At 44.5% G+C, this 18,137-nt stretch overlaps 1 protein-coding gene across 1 annotated transcript in view; it reads left to right on the forward strand.

The window, feature by feature from the left end:
* The first annotated feature begins 7,644 nt into the window (after nt 1–7,644).
* The window catches only part of PARVB (parvin beta), a 62,215-nt gene continuing 51,722 nt past the window's right edge, over nt 7,645–18,137 (forward strand). The window contains exon 1 of the mRNA XM_062006827.1: nt 7,645–7,981. Coding sequence (XP_061862811.1) covers nt 7,867–7,981 — 115 coding nt within the window. The 5' untranslated portion in view covers nt 7,645–7,866. The remainder of the gene's footprint in view (nt 7,982–18,137) is intronic.

Raw genomic sequence — 18,137 nt, forward strand, 5'->3', positions numbered from 1 at the left:
AAAATATGACACTATGTTAAGAATGTCAACAAATGTTGCTACTTTTTCTGCAGCACTATCTACGTTTTGACATACAAAAATATTTTTCATGGGAATGTTTAGATACCAAAATACTGTTAAGATTTTCTCCCAGGAATTCACAGTTTATTTTGGTCCTTTTGATGAAATTAGATGGATTCTGTTGCCTTATGAACTCTTTTTTTTTTTTTTTTTGTGCACATTGTTTGTTATTAAAGGCTGCTCAGTAGAAGGTGAGAGCCCTAACCAAGTATTAGTTGGCCATTTTAGAGAGCACAGTAGTCTTTCTGAGTTGAGCAGGCCTACAGAAGTATCACGCAGAATCACAGAATCTTAAGGGTTGGAAGGGTCTTCAAGGAAGGATCATCCAGTCCAAACTCCCCTGCCAGAGCAGAACCACCTAATAGAGTAGGTCGTGTCTGTATTATAAGCAGCAGCTAGTCCACAATTATGTTTTGAGAGAACTGTGATCTATATGAAATAAGGGATGAATGGGGGAAACATCTGAAGGCTAAATAAGCCTCTTAAGCCTGTCTGCTGCCAGACCACACCATACCACACACTAGAATTGTCCCGTGAGAACGAAGGGTGAAAAGTCATGTTATGTGAGCCTTTACCTGGGTCACTATTTTCCTGCCTGTATTGCATCATATAAGAGAACATTTTCTTACATCATACAAGAAATGCACAGAAGCTATCACAGTATATAAAGTATTCCTGTATTCCAATGGAAGCAACATCTGGAAGCAAAATCTGCAATTACTTCTATAGAATATTGATAGGATTCATGTATTCCCATGTAAAAATTGTTGCAGAGGCTCAAATAACCAGTATGGATGAGACAGAAATCAGAATTTCACAGGAAGCTACTGGAGTGCTAAGCAGAGTTGGTGGAAGGTCAGCTTTCGACACATCTAAAGCAATCCTCCTTCTGGCTGATTGCATTCCTGGCCAGAGTATATCTGTGAAAGGATAGAAGGTATAGGGTGTGAGGGTGGCCTGCAGTCATAACTATGATTCAAAAGTGTGGTATTTGCTTAAGTGGATAGTTGGATATCACTTTATGTGTTGAGTGGTCAAGATGCTCTGGCTTTTATAACCGTGCCCGCCATTAGGGACAGTAAGATGGTGATAAATGCCTCAAATGGTACGCCTGGAGCGACCACCCACATATACTTGTGGACACTAATTTTATGTGAACAGTGCTGAGATTGCAAATGCCATCTGAAACATAGTTTCTTCAGATGTGTGGTTAGTTTTTCTGTTTACAGTCTTTGCTAGGGGCTAAAGAAGGCCTGGGGAGAAGGGGGATTTTTGATTCAAGGGGTGTACAGTCTTGTTGCTGCATTGGGGGCACCTCTGAGCCAGTGAGAAGGCAATAATGTGTGAGAAATAGCATTTGTAGCACCAGTTGCAAGACAGTGTTTTCTTGGAGCTGTTCCACCTACATAAAAACATTGCAAATGCTCTTTATGTTTGGGAAATCTTGATGGTATTAGATCCCGCTCATGAGTAAGCTGCAAGGGAGCTTTGAGGGAAGATGGAAGAGAATATTAGGATATTGTCGGAATGCATGGGATGGTTTTGCTGTCATACATGCTGTTAAGAACCTAACTGTATTTGATTTTAAAATGAAATATGACACCTCGGTAGTGTGGAAACATGTTTCAACACAATTACAAGATATTTTTACTACAAGTCTTGCTGCCAGTGGAAGTCTCAGCAGAGATAGAGCAACTAATGTTTGATACTTGCTACCTTTCCCAAATACCTGTTGTTTTTGTCAAGCATTTGTGTAGAAATTGCTGTCCCTGTCATGCACTTTGAGGGGACGCATACACAATCTTCCTTTCCTGTAGGGGATAAAATATACAGGCCCATAGAAAAGTGAGCATGAGGTCAGGTTGACTCTCCCTTCTCTGGGGTGCGTAAGCAGTTACTCAAAAAGTATAAATGTTTACTTTGATGTTACAAGGGAGAAAATAACATCTCACTCCTTTGAGGAAAAATTTAGGAGGAGGTCAAATGTCAGGGAGATTATCCTGAACTTTGTAAGAGTTGATTTAAAAAAAAATCCTAAAAATACAGAATTTGAATGTATAGGATTGTAGGTTTGTTTTACTCTCCTTGTCTTCTCTTTCAAAGGACTGGAGCCTGGCAGCCACAGTGATAGGGATCATTTTCAGGAGAATTTTCACACAGCTCCTCTACCTTGGAGTGGTTTTTTGAAAGAGTGTAATTGAAAGTCTGTTTTATGACAGCAGTGCTAAATTGCTGTTAGCACCTGCAGTGGTCTTGGATGATTTTAACTTACTTGGGATGAGACTTTACGTGGACATATTCTGTGCAAGTCAGAACATTTGGCTTTCTTCCATCATCAAGCACAAAAATGCAACCTGGTCTGCAGCTGGTAAAGCTATTGTCTCCAGGGAATGAATGGTCTTTTAAAAAGTTTTTCAGTTAAATAGAATACTATTCTGGATCAAATCAGTAGCATCAGTTAAAGTGGTACATTTCTGCCTCGGTATTTACATAAGTAAGGTTGTTTTTTTAAAACAACATCCCCCCACACCCCTCAAGCACATTTTCACTCATTTGGTGGACTAGGAAGAAAAATTAACTACAACTGTCTTGTGACTGTAAGGTATCTGTCACCTTAGAAAAAAACAGTAAAGCTATAATAGAACAAGACTGTGTGTAATGATTTTCTAATTCAAAGACTGTGCTAGTTTTATTTGCTTTACTACCTGATGAACTATGAGAGACCATATATTCAATGTCAGAATTGTTTTGTGATACATCTACTTGCAGTAATGTCATGTGGTCTTAAAATTTTGAATACAGTATAAAATGGTATAAGGCTATTGTAGAGGAAACAGAAAACCTCTGTGAAAAAAAGGAAGGCAATGTTTAAATGAGCTAGTGTGAATTCAGGCTTTTCTGCTAAATATGAAAGCTTAACAATTCTGAGCCGAGGTTAAAAACAGGTTTTGGTCTTTCCAGTGTAATTTACTGTTTGTGAAAAGGCATGTTTATTCTCTGACAGATTTCTTAATGAATATGCCCTCACAGGAATCTCATCCCTTATGAATGACAGGGTGCCAGAGAGAATTTTTGGGGATGTAGAGTGCTGGTATCTCAATCAATATGGAAGGTTTAAATAAATAACACAGCTAGTCTTCTTCATACTTGTCTTTAGACAGAATATGCACTTCCAACTACAGGCCGTTCTAGTCGTGCAATGTCAGCTGTGTTACTTTTAATGGCTGTCAGCCAGTTAAGATATTAAAGACTAACACACACTTGATGAAAAGTACTGATAGAAGCTTTTCATTTCCTATTTAGAAGAGTACTGTTTGTTTGAACCACTGTGATGTGACTCACAATGACTTCAGGTTTTAGTTTGGTTTTCTTGAAGTGTAATTTTACTTTCTTTTGCCATAGGTCTTCTCTTCTGGTCTCAGCCAACCTGGCCTCCTTTTACTTTGTAATAGGCTGACATACTCTTTTTACTTACACTACAAATATAGGCATTTCTTCATAAACACATAGGACATTAAAGTCAGAGGTGAATGGATCTCTCTGGTTTTATTTCAACTGTTGAAAGATACTTGCTTGTAAGTGGTTATATCTCAAGTGCTCTACTTGAATCAGTGAAGTTTCATAAGCTGTTTGGATGGCGTGTATGGCTTTTGAACCAATTTGTGTGTGTTCTTGCTTGAAGTTTATACTGTGCAGATTTTCTGATTACAATTTCATAAAAACATTCAGATATGGAAACTGATTGATTTTTATTTCTTTTTTCCCCACAGAGGTTGGATAAAAATGCTTTTTTTCTACACTGCCTTAAAGCTAAATATAACCTAAGACTTCAGTGTGAAATCTATAAAATGAAACATCTGCTCTGCCAGTCCTACTGCAGATCAGCATTTATTTATGTGTGCTTTAGTGTTACTAGCCCTTGTGTCACAGTTTAACTCCAGCTGACAACTAAGCCCCACACAACCGCTTGCTCACTCTCCCACGGTGGGGATGAGATGGGGGAGAGAATCAGAAGGATAAAAGTGAGAAAACTCGTGGGTTGAGATAAAGACAGTTTATTAGGTAGAGCAAAAGCTGTGCAAGCACATCAAAACAAAGAATTAATTCACTGCTTCCCATCAACAGGCAGGGGTTCAGTCATCTCCAGGAGAGCAGGGCTCTGTGCTGTGGAATGGTTATTTGAGAACAGAAACACTATAACTCTGAATGTCCCTCCTTCCTTCTTCTTCTCCCAGCTTTATATTCTGAGCATGATGTGACACGGTATGGGGTATCCCTTTAGTGAGTTGGGGTCAGCTGTCCCAGCTATGTCCCCTCCCAAGTTCTTCTTCAGCCCCAGTCTACTTGCTGATGGAGTAGTATGAGGAGCACAAAAGGCCTTGACACTGTGCAAGCACTGCTCGGCAACAACAAAAACATCCCTCTGTGATCAACACTGTTTTCAGCACAAATCCAAAATTTAGCCTCATACTAGCCTCTGTGAAGAAAACTAACTATCCCAGCCAAAACCAGCATATTCTCTACCCCTCATTCCATACCATTTATGTCATACCAAGGTCTCACACAACCCAATACAACCGCCACCCCTCTGTTCATCCTTTGATATAATACACAGATACCGTTTCCTTTGTATATGGACTGACCACCTCTGTAAAATGTCCATGAAATGTCCATTGATTTCATTTAGTCTGTGCATTTGGACTCTGTCTGTTAGCTGGTCACTCAGGACAGGAGAAGGGTATACGTTACAACACAGAAAGAACTGCAGGGACTATCTTTCTCGGGATGTGTGCCTGATCTTTTCTTGGTGCATTTGCTGTGCAAGAGTTAATTTTACCACCAGTGTTTGTATTGTACACACAAGTCTTATAGGTCATGTAAGTTTTACTCTATGAAGATTTTGAGGATGTTCCTTCAAAAAGCTGGAGGAGCTGTATTTGAAATAACTTAAGAAATGATGCAACTTTTTAGCGCTTCCAGTAATGGTACTAATGCTGGTAAAAGCTGCAAAAAGAGACTTGACTGGCAAACCTGGTACTGAGGGAGTGTGGCACCTGTGGTTTTGGATATGTAGATAAAGAACTGTGTATTCATACCACATATGAGCCTGGATGGTAAACTAGGTGAGCATCTCATTAGCAAATCCAAGAGTTGAAACACTCACTGGAAAAATGTGTAATAGTTGAAGTGTGAGTACTTGAACAATGTACAATAGCTAATGTTTCTGGTGTGCTAATCCACTTGTTCAACTAGCAAGTGCTCTCTCCTGCAGAGGAAATCGACATAAAACATTCATTAGGTATAGCCTGAAACCTCAAAATCATTTAAGTGAGATGCAGACGTGCAACTGGTACTGATTCCAGGCTCAAAAACTTCTCACTTACAGTATAAAAGCCTCTGCCATTACTTTCAGAAGGGAAAACCAAAATGTTTTTATATAAAACTTTACAATGTTATACAAAAATATACAGATTTTAAAATGCAACATAAATTAAGTGTCTCTATGTTTAGAAACTGCTCAGAGTTCTCTTACCAGCAGTTACTCAGAAATGCAAAACACTTAGACTCTGCTGAAAAACACCTTCAGGCAAAATCAAACTACATCCTGAGCTGTGTTCTTATTTGGACAGAAAGCTGCGTTCAGGTTCAAACATCTTCACTGCCTCTGTCTCTCTTAATGAAAAGGCATTTTCATTAAATGCTGAGTGTTGTGCAGCTTTTCCTTCCTTGCAGTTTAGGGCTGTTCTGTCCTGTTTGAGTAGTATATTCTCAACAGAGTTGGATAGTTGCTGGGTGCAGGGTGTCCTTTGGGCCTGTGACTGCAGGGTGCAGGCTCTTGATTAAATCTCCTTGCCATGCCTCAGCTGATGGACTGCACTGCCCACTCCTACTCCTGAAATGCATAGTTCTTCCTAAAAAGCATTTGAACTTCTTATATCCACTGTTCTGCCACTGATGGCAGCAATACTCCTCCTGTTCTTCGCTGATGTATTTATAATTGCAAAGCTGGATTAAACTGGACTGGATCAGTCCAGTTTGGCACCTTCCTCTGAATGCATCATCATAAAAAACTGAAATAGAATTTAATTTTTAAAAACTTAGTGTTCACTCCTGAATGTATTTAGAGTTGGAGCCCCAACAAACGAATATCCATTTGAAGTAAGTCATCATTCCATCATATATCAGGTTGCAAATTCACAATAACAATAGAATCCACAATAGAATTCTCCGCTGCCATTCAAAAGTCTTCCCAGCCCCAGTCATGTGTTCTCTCCACTTCCCTTTTGCTGGCACTTGCCCTTGGGTGACTTTATGCTCAGTCACACTGCAAGGGTGGGCTGCATGATTTTTGGTTTTGGTTTATTTGCTTTGGGGTTTTTTTATTAGTTGCCTGTGGAAAAAGCAAAGCAGCACGTGAAAGTGAGGGATGAGAGTGGGTCTTTATGACAGAAGGGATTATATTATCTCAGGTTAAATCTCTTGTGAAACTACACACTCAGAAAAATATCTCTGCTGTCTTATGGTCTCTCTGGATGCATTGTGTAGTATTACTTCTGTGTCAGGTCAAGCATGAAACTCTGTCCTGTAAGCTCTGTGTGTATACTGTGCCAAGTCATATTGATTTGAATGTGGTTCTTCGTTGGGGCAAGGACAGGTGACAGGAAACTGCTGTCAGGAGCACAGCCAAAGGCATGTGCATGACTTTAGGAACCTAGTAGTCTCATTAAAATCAATGAGACCGCTTCAGGGACCTAAAGTACAAGTGTAAGACTTCTCAGGGCCAAAGCCTAACACTATGAACTCTTCACAATCTGTTTTTAATGTGTATTCCACAAAACCCTTATCATACTCCCAGGTCCTGTAAAATGATAAGTAATAAGGAATTCTCTCTATGGGACCAAAAGCAACTTTGAATTTCTGGCTGTTTCTGTGTGGGTACACTATTCTTACAGCAGTGGCAGCACTTGGAGCCCTGGGAGGTGGTGGCTTCCCTCTCCGAGGTGCCTGTGGGCTTCAACACATGTGAGACTGACAAATGTGGAGCCCTCTTGTCAGTCGTACTGCAAGGGAGATGCCAGCCCTAACAAGCCATGTGCCGGGACAAGGCTAGTCCGACAGAACGGTTGCTTGGCTGCAAAATGTGGAGGCAAATCTGAACGTAGGCAAGCAATGAACTGCTAATCAGAACCCAGACGAATATCGTATTCTAGGAGTTTGCCCACACTTTTGTCCTCTGGTCTGGCTGTGATGGGACACGGGGCTTCGCTTCTCTGCGATGTTTTTCACCCACTTTTTCTCCACCAGACCCCCGTGGGTCTGTCCCCTCGGGTCCGTGTAGGCCTGCTCGGCTGTCATAGCAGCGGCCCGTCCGGCCCCCGGCTCCCTTCCTTGGCATAGCCGACACGGCGATCGCAGCGATGAAACTGCGGCATCCGCGTGCAGCCGCCTCGGTCAGCCACGGGCACCTCCCCCGGGCCCCGCGGCCCCTCCGCGGAGGCGGCCCCGGCTCGGCGCGGCGGCCCGCCCCCGCCTCCTGCGGGCTTCCCGGCCGTGGCAGGGCGCTGTGGCCGCCGGCAGCGGCTCCCGGCCCGCCCCCTGCCCGCCGCGCGGCCCCGGCTCAGGCTTCGGCTCGCACACCCCCCGCCCCCAGCGGCCGGCTCTCCCCGCTCGCTCGCGGCTACCCCGGTGATTCATTCGCTCCCGGGGCTTTGTTCGGCGCCGCGGGTCGCTGCAACCCTCGGGCAGGGACGGGACCGGGCAGGACTCGGGCAGGCTCCCCTCCCCGGGGACCCCCCGGCAAAGCCGATGTCCGCCGCGCCCGTCCGATCCCCGACGCTGCGGCCCCACAGGATGAAGAAAGACGAGTCGTTCCTAGGCAAGCTAGGCGGGACCCTGGCGAGGAAGAAGAAAGCCAAGGAGGGTGAGTTCGGCCGCGCGGAGCGGGAAGAAAGCGCACCCGGCCGGCGTGACTTGTAGCAGCTGCCTCGTCCCGTCCCTCCGCGGGGAGCCCTGCGGAGGCTGCGGGGCAGAGCCCCGCATTGTTCGGCAGACCCGCGGAGGTCGCCGTGCCGCCCGGGGCGGGGGCCGCGGGGGGCAGGGGGCAGGGTGCTGCCCCCAGCTCCTGGAGCAGCTGCAGCCCCGGCGGGGCGCGGGGCCTCCCCCGCCTCAGCGCGGCGGCGGCGCGGCCGGCGGGCGCACGCTTCCCGCGCCTGAGGCGCCCCGAGGGCTGCGGGCGGGCAGTGGGGAGGTGGGTAGGAGCGGGGAGGGAGGGGGCTGCGGGAGGGCCCCTGGTTCCCGCCGCATGCCGATGCGGGGTGGCCATTCATCGGGCTGCTTCGGGGGCGGCTGCGGGCTTCGCCGCTCGCTCCACCGCTTCCTGGATCACCCCAGCTGGGAAGGGAACCCCAGAACATGCTTTCTGCTGTCAAATAAACTTCTGGCGACCAAGGAGTCTGTGGATGTCGGCTTTTTTTTCCTAGTCTGAGAGTTGAGGAAGCCACGAGGAAACGATTAAATCCACTCGTGGTTTGTTCCAGACCCACTTCATCCACAGGCTATGTGTTGGCATAGACGCTTTGACCCAGGGTGTTTTTCATAACCAGACACATTCAGCAGAAAGACCTAGTCCTCGAAACACCAGGATTCTATGTGGGCATGCTTACACAGAGGTGTACTGGTTTGTATTCATTTGTCACCACGAGCTAGCACGCTGGGCAGGGAGGTCGTGGCCTCCCCCCTTCACTATGGGGAGCCTCGAGAAGCTCCTTTAGGCCCAGCGCAGTGGATGGGCACCCACATCGAGGTGGCTCAGCACTGCTTGCTGTGATAGCTGCCTCTGCCCTTTCCACCTGGGTGTAGCAGCCCTGGCCTGGCCTGTGCCCGTGGGCACACGTATGAAGCCTTCTTACAGGGGCCTGCTTATGCTAGAGCCGGTGTGCAGATAGCATTGTTTACTCCCAGGCAACACGGCTTTTTTGTAGATAGGGAGGCAGTGTCTGCTCTCTAGACTTGATAAAGATGGTCACCCGTGCATACACAAAATGTACCTTTCTCCTGAGCGTTGTCTCCTTCAAGGATGGGGTGCTCTGTCCTCTGCTTCCCCGACTGACTAAATACTGGCTTCTACAGGGAAACTCTTCCTCCGTGTTATCCCCAGACTGCTGCCATCTGCTAGCAAGAAATCTGGGTGTCCTCGCCTCATGGCTTAATGCAGTTTTGATTTTCTGTCTGGTTAAGACTGGCCTTGGTTTTGTTCTAGTGTCTGATGGGTATAATGTAGGGACATAATTTGAGTTGCAGCCTCCTTTCAGCTGGCTGTTGAATGAGCATGTTTTACGCATATTGAGTCTATTAGTTGCCAGCAACATTTAGAAGGCAGCTTTTTAATATTTAAAAGAAAATATTTAACTTCAAAGCCTGGCTCAGGGAAATTGCTTCCATTTCCTTCTGCTAGCTGTTTTGGTGTGACTTACTGGGTATTTCCTTTATTATCTATTTTTAATCAAGTTTCTTTTACGTGATTCTGCTGAGGAGCAGCAGAAACGGTCATGTCTTCCTGATAATCTCATTTGCTTCTGAAGGAAGATGGTGGAGAAAACTCATCTCCATTGGGGTATGCCAATCACATGCTCCAAATGAGTGTTTTTCATTCAAAGATGGCTTATAAGCTTGAACAGTTTGGCAGCGTCTCTTCTCAAATGAGACCTTTTGGCATTGCCAGGCCACGTTTTTGAGGCAGTTGCTTTCAGCAGGGGCCACCCATTTGTTTTGCTGAGTTTGCCCATTATTTTGCCTACTCTTGTGGCTGAAGATCCTCTTGGCGATGGAAGGCCCATTTTGCTTACTGCCTGCTGTACTTGGTGGGGAACTGCTGCTGTGGTAATGTAAAGCGTGACAGTCACACTTCTCTCAGTGCAGTGGGGAGGAAACTTAAACATGTGACACAGCTTTTATTTTAAGTATTCCAGTTGGAAAACGTGAAGGGAGGAAAGACCGTCTGTGGAGCCACTCATTGAATGTGATACGCTTTGGTGCTGCAGGTGGCCAAGGCCCCGTGTCGAAAGGGGAAATGGCTTATAACCCTCTTAACGTTTTGTGGGGTAGCTGTCAAATGCAGGCTGTCCAGACCATGGCTGTCAAACTGGAGGAGGCCAAGGGCTAAACAGTGGGATTTGTACCAGGAGCAGAGAGACTTGTAATAGGACCTGGGCTGCTGCAGCGGCAAATTTCAGGTCTAGAATCTAAATCTTTATACTTGAACGTGAAGCAGGAGTACCTTGGAAGCTTGTCGGAGTGGTGTTCCTCAGGTCATTTGATGTAGACCAGATAGGAACCATGTGGTCAACTTTTCCAGTGTGCTTGGGAACCTCTCTGCCTTTGGGGGATTCCCTCCCTCCTCGCCGGCAGTTTCTGCTGTTTTTCGCTGAGGGGACCGGCAGAGGTCAGAGCGATCTTCCCAGAGGAAGCGTTGCCCTCTGCACCACCTGCGATCCACAATAGCAAATGGAAACGCTGGCTACTGGTTTGCCACAGCCAAAAGCCATTCTTTCCTCCTCTGCCTCAAACAGCCTGAAACAGCAGGCAAGCCAGAGGGCTCTTTGTACATACTTCTTGCTTTCACTGCCTGTCTTTTGTATCATAGCCTAAGTATGGGCCTGCTATCACTGTCTTGACTGTATTTATATAATGCCCTTGAAGTTGGTCTGTGCAAGATCGGTTGGTTATCCAGTTATATAAATCCTTTCTGAGCCACGCAACTCTAACATCCTTGTAATTATACTGAAAAAGTTTTTGTTTATTACTCACTAAGTTTTCTGATTTTAGTCACAGGTGGTAGCTATGTCACAAGTAACCATGATGTGTGACTACCAACCCATAAGCCACTACATTTAAATGTTTTTCTGGCTAAGCACTTTCTAGCATGCTGCAGTCTATTTTTAGAGAGGCTGCGTTGGGAGAGGATGGTTCATTAGGCTTATCAAGGCGGCCAGAAAAAGCTCATACCCTTGCTTTATGATGGGAGGATAAGTAAGATTCCTAGGTATGGTGACGACGGTCACTGTGTCAGTATTCAAAGTGTTTACTATAGTGTGTAAACAACTTTGCTGCTGCTCTTCCTTTAGCAGTATGGTGTGACTTAGTGCTACCGAACTGGGTGCCGGTAGCTGAGGGAGGGTTAAAGACCTCAAGGTCAAATTCTGTACATTGCTTAACTGTTTGAAGAAGCCTTTGGATTTCCACCTTCAACTTTAGCTTTACATTATTATACAATATGTTTCTGAATTTTAATGGCTGAACTGATCTATTATTATCGGGCAGCCCTGATAATAGAAGCAGCAGCCACCGTTGTTCAATGGGGAAGCCGTTTTTACTCTGGTTTCCTATGGAAGGACAGGGTGGGTGATCTCACTGTCTGTTTGGCTCCTCCCTTCCTCTTCCTTTCCAGGAATATTTTTAACCCATAATTTGACTAAAAAGATCCCTGAGAGGAAACTACCATATTTAAGGTTTATTAAACAACAGCATATTGTGTCAAAATGGGTCACTAATGAGTATAGAAGGACCTTAGTGGAGTTCTGCAGCAGGAAAAACTGCAGATGAGCTCAACCCTTACACGCTACTAGAGAGCCCACATAGGAGGGACACAGCAGGAGAAAGGATCCGTTTATCGGGAGAGCGTTGCATGGGGATGTACATTCTTAATCATAGAATCATTTTGGTTGGAAAAGACCTTTAAGATCATCAAGTCCAACCACTAACCTAACACTGTCAAGCCCATCACTAACCCATGCCCCTCAGCACCTCATCTATGCATCTTTTAAATATCTCCAGGGATGGTGACTCTACCACTTCCCTGAGCACCCTGTGCCAATGTTGAACAACCTTCTCAGTGAAAAAATTTTTCCTAATCTCCAATGTAAACCTTCCCTTACAGTCAGTCATGACACACATTATTAATAAAGGGGCATGTGTTAGTTCCAATGTTCGTGTGACTGCTTGTTTTTTACTTTTTACTATGTAGAAATCTGCAGAAATCTTAAGTTTGCCCAATATTGCTGTGGCATGGTACTGTCTTCGGCTTTCAGTATGTGCCACATCTGTCATGTGATTAATAAACTTATCACAGAACTCCAAAATCCACCTTAAATACCTCAGGAAACTATTGGGGTGCTGGCAGGGCCCATAGGTGGATACAGTTTATAAACTAGATAATGCCTTAGCTGATTTTCAGACCTTGTAGAAGATACTGTTTCAGATATCACTGTGTTTCATCTCCGTTTGTAAAAGGAACTTAAAATCTCTTCTTTCCTGCTGGTCAGAGTGATGTCTTTGTACTGAAACAGAGGAGGAGGTTTGTTGCAAACTTAGCTCCAGTTCTGCTTGCAAAGCTTGGTTTTCTTTTCCTCATAACGAGCTGTATGAAAGATCTGGGCAGCAGGTGTTTGGCTAAATAAACCTGGTATTATTGTATCTGTGTGTGTGTGTGTGTGTGTGTATATATATGTAGCCTATATGGAAGAGTCAGCGATAGAAATACATCAGACTTAATTGCTTAGTGTTGTTTCCCAGTGACATGATTGAGGGTGGACATAGGGGTGAGGAAACTGCTCCAGAATAAGAGTGATTTATTATGCCTGATGAAATCAATAGGAGAGGGGGAAAGAAGGAAAGAAATGTCAGTGATGCAGAGGGCAGAGCTGTTGCAAGAGCAGCTGAATAATATGAAGGCTTTATGCACATCAGGGGAGGTTGAAGTATTGTTCTTGGGGTCTGTGGCTCAGGACTGCGTGGCTGTAGAAAGTTTACTGTTGCATTTGCCTGTGGGCACACCAGTGTGGTAAATAACTTGGCAGATGCCTATTTCTCTAGATGGCAAGGTTTTTCTCCCAGAGAAAGGTGGCAGTTGTCTCTGATTTGTAGGGAGAAAAGCTGGAGGGTGAGGAAGTGATCATCTATTCAAGGTCAGGGGCATGCCAGTGACAAAGGACAGGGAAAGAAACTTTTACCTCCTGAGTTGTTTCTGGTGCTGTGATCCTTGGGCAAAGCTGCTGCATTTCCCACAGCTCTACATGTGCTAAAACCCATCTCCAAATTGTTCAGGTAGGACTGCTTGTACTGCTGGATCCACTTCGGCTTTCTGGAGGGAAGAACATGGGGAAATAAGTTCAATAGCAGAATTAAATTGGAGGAAGCAGTTTATCATTCCTTTGAAACTGATGGGACTGCTTGTGTGAGTAATTGTTCTCTGGAGGGAAAAGAAGTTCAAAACCAGATCTATTTCATTGCCTTTGTATTGATGAGATCAAGTCAGTAAGGCACCCCCTTAAGCCTAACAAGATAGGAGAGTTGCACTTGCTTAGAAAATGTATCTCATCTTTCATTTGAATTTGGTATACTGAAAATATATTGAATCATGAGATCAAGTCTGTAAGGCATCCCTTTGAACGCAACAGGAGAGGAAAATTGGATTTGCTTACAAAATGGATCTTATTTCATTTGAATATGGTATGTTGAAAATATATTAGATCTCTTTTTAATACTGTCCATTATGTGGTCTCCAGAGGTGCATCTGTGTAAACAGACTGCAAAAAATTGAACTTCTCCCTCTCTGTGTGCTGCATCTTTGCTTTAGCCAGTGCCTAGTGCCTATCTGGGACTTCTAACAAATGTATTCAGCTTTAAAATGATGCTGAAAGATGGCTGTTTCATAGATCCTAAAAAGATGTAACACTGTAAGGCATCTGTGACTCTATATTCATTCACCTTGCAGGTGCCACTCATGCTGGGGGTGTTATTCAAACCCAAGATTTGTCCTGGTCACAACCATTCCTGGCCATTACAGATTGTGTTTCATGCTGACAGTGCCCATATATCCTACTTTGTGATCTGGTGCTGGTGGAGTAATTTCTGTAACCTCTCTGATGTGGAAAAACTGGGACTTTGGCATCACTTGGTACCTAGAAAGCTCAGGATGGAGATGTGCTACTGATGCAGTGCCTGCACTCTGGTATGCATCCTGAGGGCATGTCTGCATTCCTCAAGTGACTTGTAGGATGCTGGTTAGTCCTGTGGTATTTGTCATCCAATAGGCAACTTCATGAGCAAATCTGTCTCTCTCAGATCCTTGAGGTACAATCTGAGATAAGCTTCAACTGATTGCTTCTTACTGTCTCCTGACTTGATACTCAATGTATTTTTAAGGCTCTTCCTTTCAACAGATGGGTGTTGGAGCTCACCCTCAACTTACTTTCTGTGCTTGTAATGTGTGCCAATGAATTCTTAGTCAGATGGAGAGACAAAGTATGTAGGGTCTAGTTCTGCTGTCCTGGTCCATACAAGTACATTTGCTTTATCCTGAGAGGGTATTTGGCTGGGGGAGAGAGTTTATGTATTCTAATAGGCTATTGCTGCTGAAATAGCCAAACAGAATTTGACATGGGTGCTGGTTAAGCAGAATTACTTGCTTTTTCAGAGAGGAATTGGCATGTAATTATATTGAAGCTACATACCATTCCAGGTACATGTATATATCCATAGAAAGACTGTGCAGACGTATGTCAGTTCAGGTTCAATTTGTTATCCTTTCTACTACTAATTTAAACAGAGAGACACCTAAATTTCCAGTTGGAACCCCTGTAGCCTAATTGCTGAGTTTCTCTTGTAAGGCTCAGATGTATGTCTGACCAGGTCTGGTTTCAGTCTTGCTAGAGCGGTGCCAGTTTGGGTTCTTACACTGTTCTATTCTGGTGAAAGCTGTACTATGGCTGTGCGTTTGTGTCAATGTCCTAACTGAAATGAACTTTAACCTGCACAGGAATCATCCTTTGAATAGTATCATAAACCCCATATTTGCCTCCTGCAACTGCAGCTAAGCTAGGATGGTTCACCCCACTCAGCTTTAGGCACAGTCTCTTGATGAGACAATCAAGTTTTGAATTACAGCAGAAAGTTTTCTTCCAGGCAGGATGCAGCACGATTATGTGAAATAGCTCTGTATCTCTTCACTAATGAATTGAAGAAAGTGACTCGCTTTTATTTAAGGATACCGGACATTTTAAAGTTGTTTTATTTTCAAAGTTGCAGTCATTAAAATAAGATCAGTTGTAAGAACACTGTTATGTCTCATCATAAAACCTTGGCGAGGTGGTTGTGAACACTTAGAATTTTCCAGAACCAGGTTTTGAATTTCTTAAAAATGTTAATACAAGTATTTGGAAAAGGACCCCTTTTCTCCTTAGTCTACCCTTACTAAAAAGCAATTATTTAATGATACACTTTTTCATTTCTTCTAAAGGATTTATTAATGCTGAAATCTTGACAGAAACTTATAGAAAACAACATCTATCTGTTTTGAGAAGAGTGTGAGTGAGCCCTGTGAGACTTTAATGCATGGAGGGCTGCATGTGGACCTGATCAGAATGAGGGGAGCTGCAAAGTCATGATTTCATGCAAAGTCTGTGCAGATGCTCCCTGCCAGACAGTGTGAAAGAATGATTCTTGGTCCCACTGGTGGATCTGTGCAGGGAAATCAGGCTGTGATTTGCAATGCGTTATCATAAATTGATAATAAACTAAACATGAGCCAACAATGTGCCCTTGTGGCCAAGAAGGCCAATAGCATCCTGGGATGCATCAAGAAGAGTGTGGCCAGCAGGTCAAGGGAGGTTCTTCTCCCCCTCTACTCTGCCCTGATGAAGCCTCATCTGGAGTCCCGTGTCCAGTTCTGGGCTCCTCAGCTCAAGAGGGACAGGCTGGAGAGAGCCCAGTGCAAGGCTACCAAGATGATCAGGGGACTGGAACATCTTTCATACAAGGAAAGGCTGTGGGAACTGGGGCTGTTTAGTCTGGAGAAGAGGAGACTGAGGGGAGATCTTATTAACATTTACAAATATCTAAATGGTGAGTGTCAGGAGATTGGGACATCCCTTTTTTCTGTTGTAGCTAGCAACAGGACAAGGGGTAATGGGATGAAGCTGGAACACAAAAAGTTCCACATAAATATAAGAAAAAAATATTTCACTGTGAGGGTGAGGGAGCCCTGGCACAGGCTGCCCAGAGGGATTGTGGAGTCTCCTTCCTTGGAGGTCTTCAAGACCCTCCTGGACTTGTTCCTATGCGACCTGATCTAGGTGAACCTGCTTCTACAGGGGAGTTGGACTAGAGGGTCTCTAAAGGTCCCTTCCAATCCCTACCATTCTATGATTCTATGATTCTATGAAATGCGTTAATCACGTTTACTGAAGTACTTGTGTTATTAGGAATTGTGATATTTAGATATCTTTATTAATGTAAATGCATCCTACTGATTTGCATATTGAAAATACAGGAGCCCAGAAGATTTAGTATGGTTATGCATAACAGTGCTAAATGTCTTTTTTTGTACTTCAAGAACAGTTAAACGCCAGCTGATCTGAAAATAGATGAAGCTGGTTGAGTTTTCCAATGCAGTGCTTTGAGCTTTGGATCATGCTTTGATGTTAGGAGATTTGGGAGATTATCTGGCAAGCTCTTTCTACTGCAGAAGCACTTCAGAATTTCTTGCTAAGGGATTATGTGGTCTGTTGCAAGACCAGCGCAAAACAGAGTCTGCTAGTTGCAGGGATTCATTATTTCAGCAGTTACAGCTTTACTGTTTAACTGGAAAGGAAAATTTAGTGTGTATACTTTATGCATACAAGTGTCATGGCCACAGCTGAGGCAATTCAAGTTTATAGGTGTGGCAGTGCCAGCGGAGCTGGTACTTCAGAGCTGCTGCTGAGGGATTTGGAGGCCAAGGCACTGTTAGTTTTCAAAGGGAGTCAAGTGTACAAATGTCATGGGCTCTGCCAGAAATCTTGGCCTGTAAATATACACTTGAGAGATTGTTTGTGTTAAGGTTCCTAGGACATGATATCTGATACGAGGACATAGGACCATACAGAGGCACTGAGATGTAACAAAGGAGGAGTTTCCTGCCTCATGTATAACATTGTGATCCTTGTCACCTTTGTTGCTGTTGGTAATATAGGAAGCTCTGTGTGTGCCTTTTTAACCCTGGAGTCTTCTTCCCGTTTCATTATTTTCAGTGTGTCCCTGTTCCTATGATAGTGGGCAAGGTCTTCAGTGATCTTCAGCAAGCTAAGGGCCAGCCCTCAAACTCCTCACAATTACTTCAGGAGACCTGGAGACCAACAAGGAAAAAGGATAGCCTTGTTTCCCAAAGGCTTCTCCTTGTGCTGACTTCTGCTCATTAAGTGATCTCTAAAGGTCACTAAGTGACCTCCAACCCCTACCATTCTATGATTCTATGACTTCATAAAACCTTCAGTTTCTTTGAACTCATGGGTTTTTTGTTGCAGAAGCCAGCTACTTGAAAGCCAACCAAGTGGTTCCAGAGTAAGACCTGACCCATGCCAGTGTCTGGACATGACTGATGACACGGGCTTTGGTCTGATTGGCTATCACAATGACCACGTGCCTTACTCTGCACAGCCCTCTAATTGAACTCTTTTATATGGTGACTTTGATAGTTGCATATCCTCTCCCTCATAGGTCCCCTGTTGCTCTGTGAAATGTGTTATATGTGCACATTGCCACTGATGAAGCTGAGGTTTTCAGGGTACAGCAAAACCAACTGCTGCAGTTGTCAGAGTTTAACTGACAAAGTACGTGAAGCTGCAGCAGGTTTTCCCTGGTGTTCCTATGGCACTCAGGGACTGGCCCTTGCTTTACATTCCATCCCAGTGGCCGCAGTGTACCTGCTTCTGTGAGCAGCGGAGGGAAGTGTGACAGACATTGTGGTGAGGAGGAGGGAAGTCGAAGGGAAGCAGAGGCAGGGCGAGCAGTGGGAGAGCCCTGCTTTTCAGGAGGCTCTTCCAGACCATACTCAGGAAGAGTGCTGGATCCTGAGACCCCTGCTGCAGTACAGGCTCCTTGGTTGTAGTGCAGGCTGTCCCTTGGGGTTCCTGTGTGTGGGGATCTAAACCAACAGTTCTTGTGTGGGTCACAGTGATCCCTGTTTAGCTTTGGGGGTGGAAGGAGGGGAAGTCGGAACAGGAACCTTTGTGTCACACAACTGATAGGTCAGTGGCCAAGTG

Source organism: Colius striatus, chromosome 1, assembly GCF_028858725.1.
Source record: "Colius striatus isolate bColStr4 chromosome 1, bColStr4.1.hap1, whole genome shotgun sequence".
Classification (NCBI taxonomy): Eukaryota; Metazoa; Chordata; class Aves; order Coliiformes; family Coliidae; genus Colius; species Colius striatus.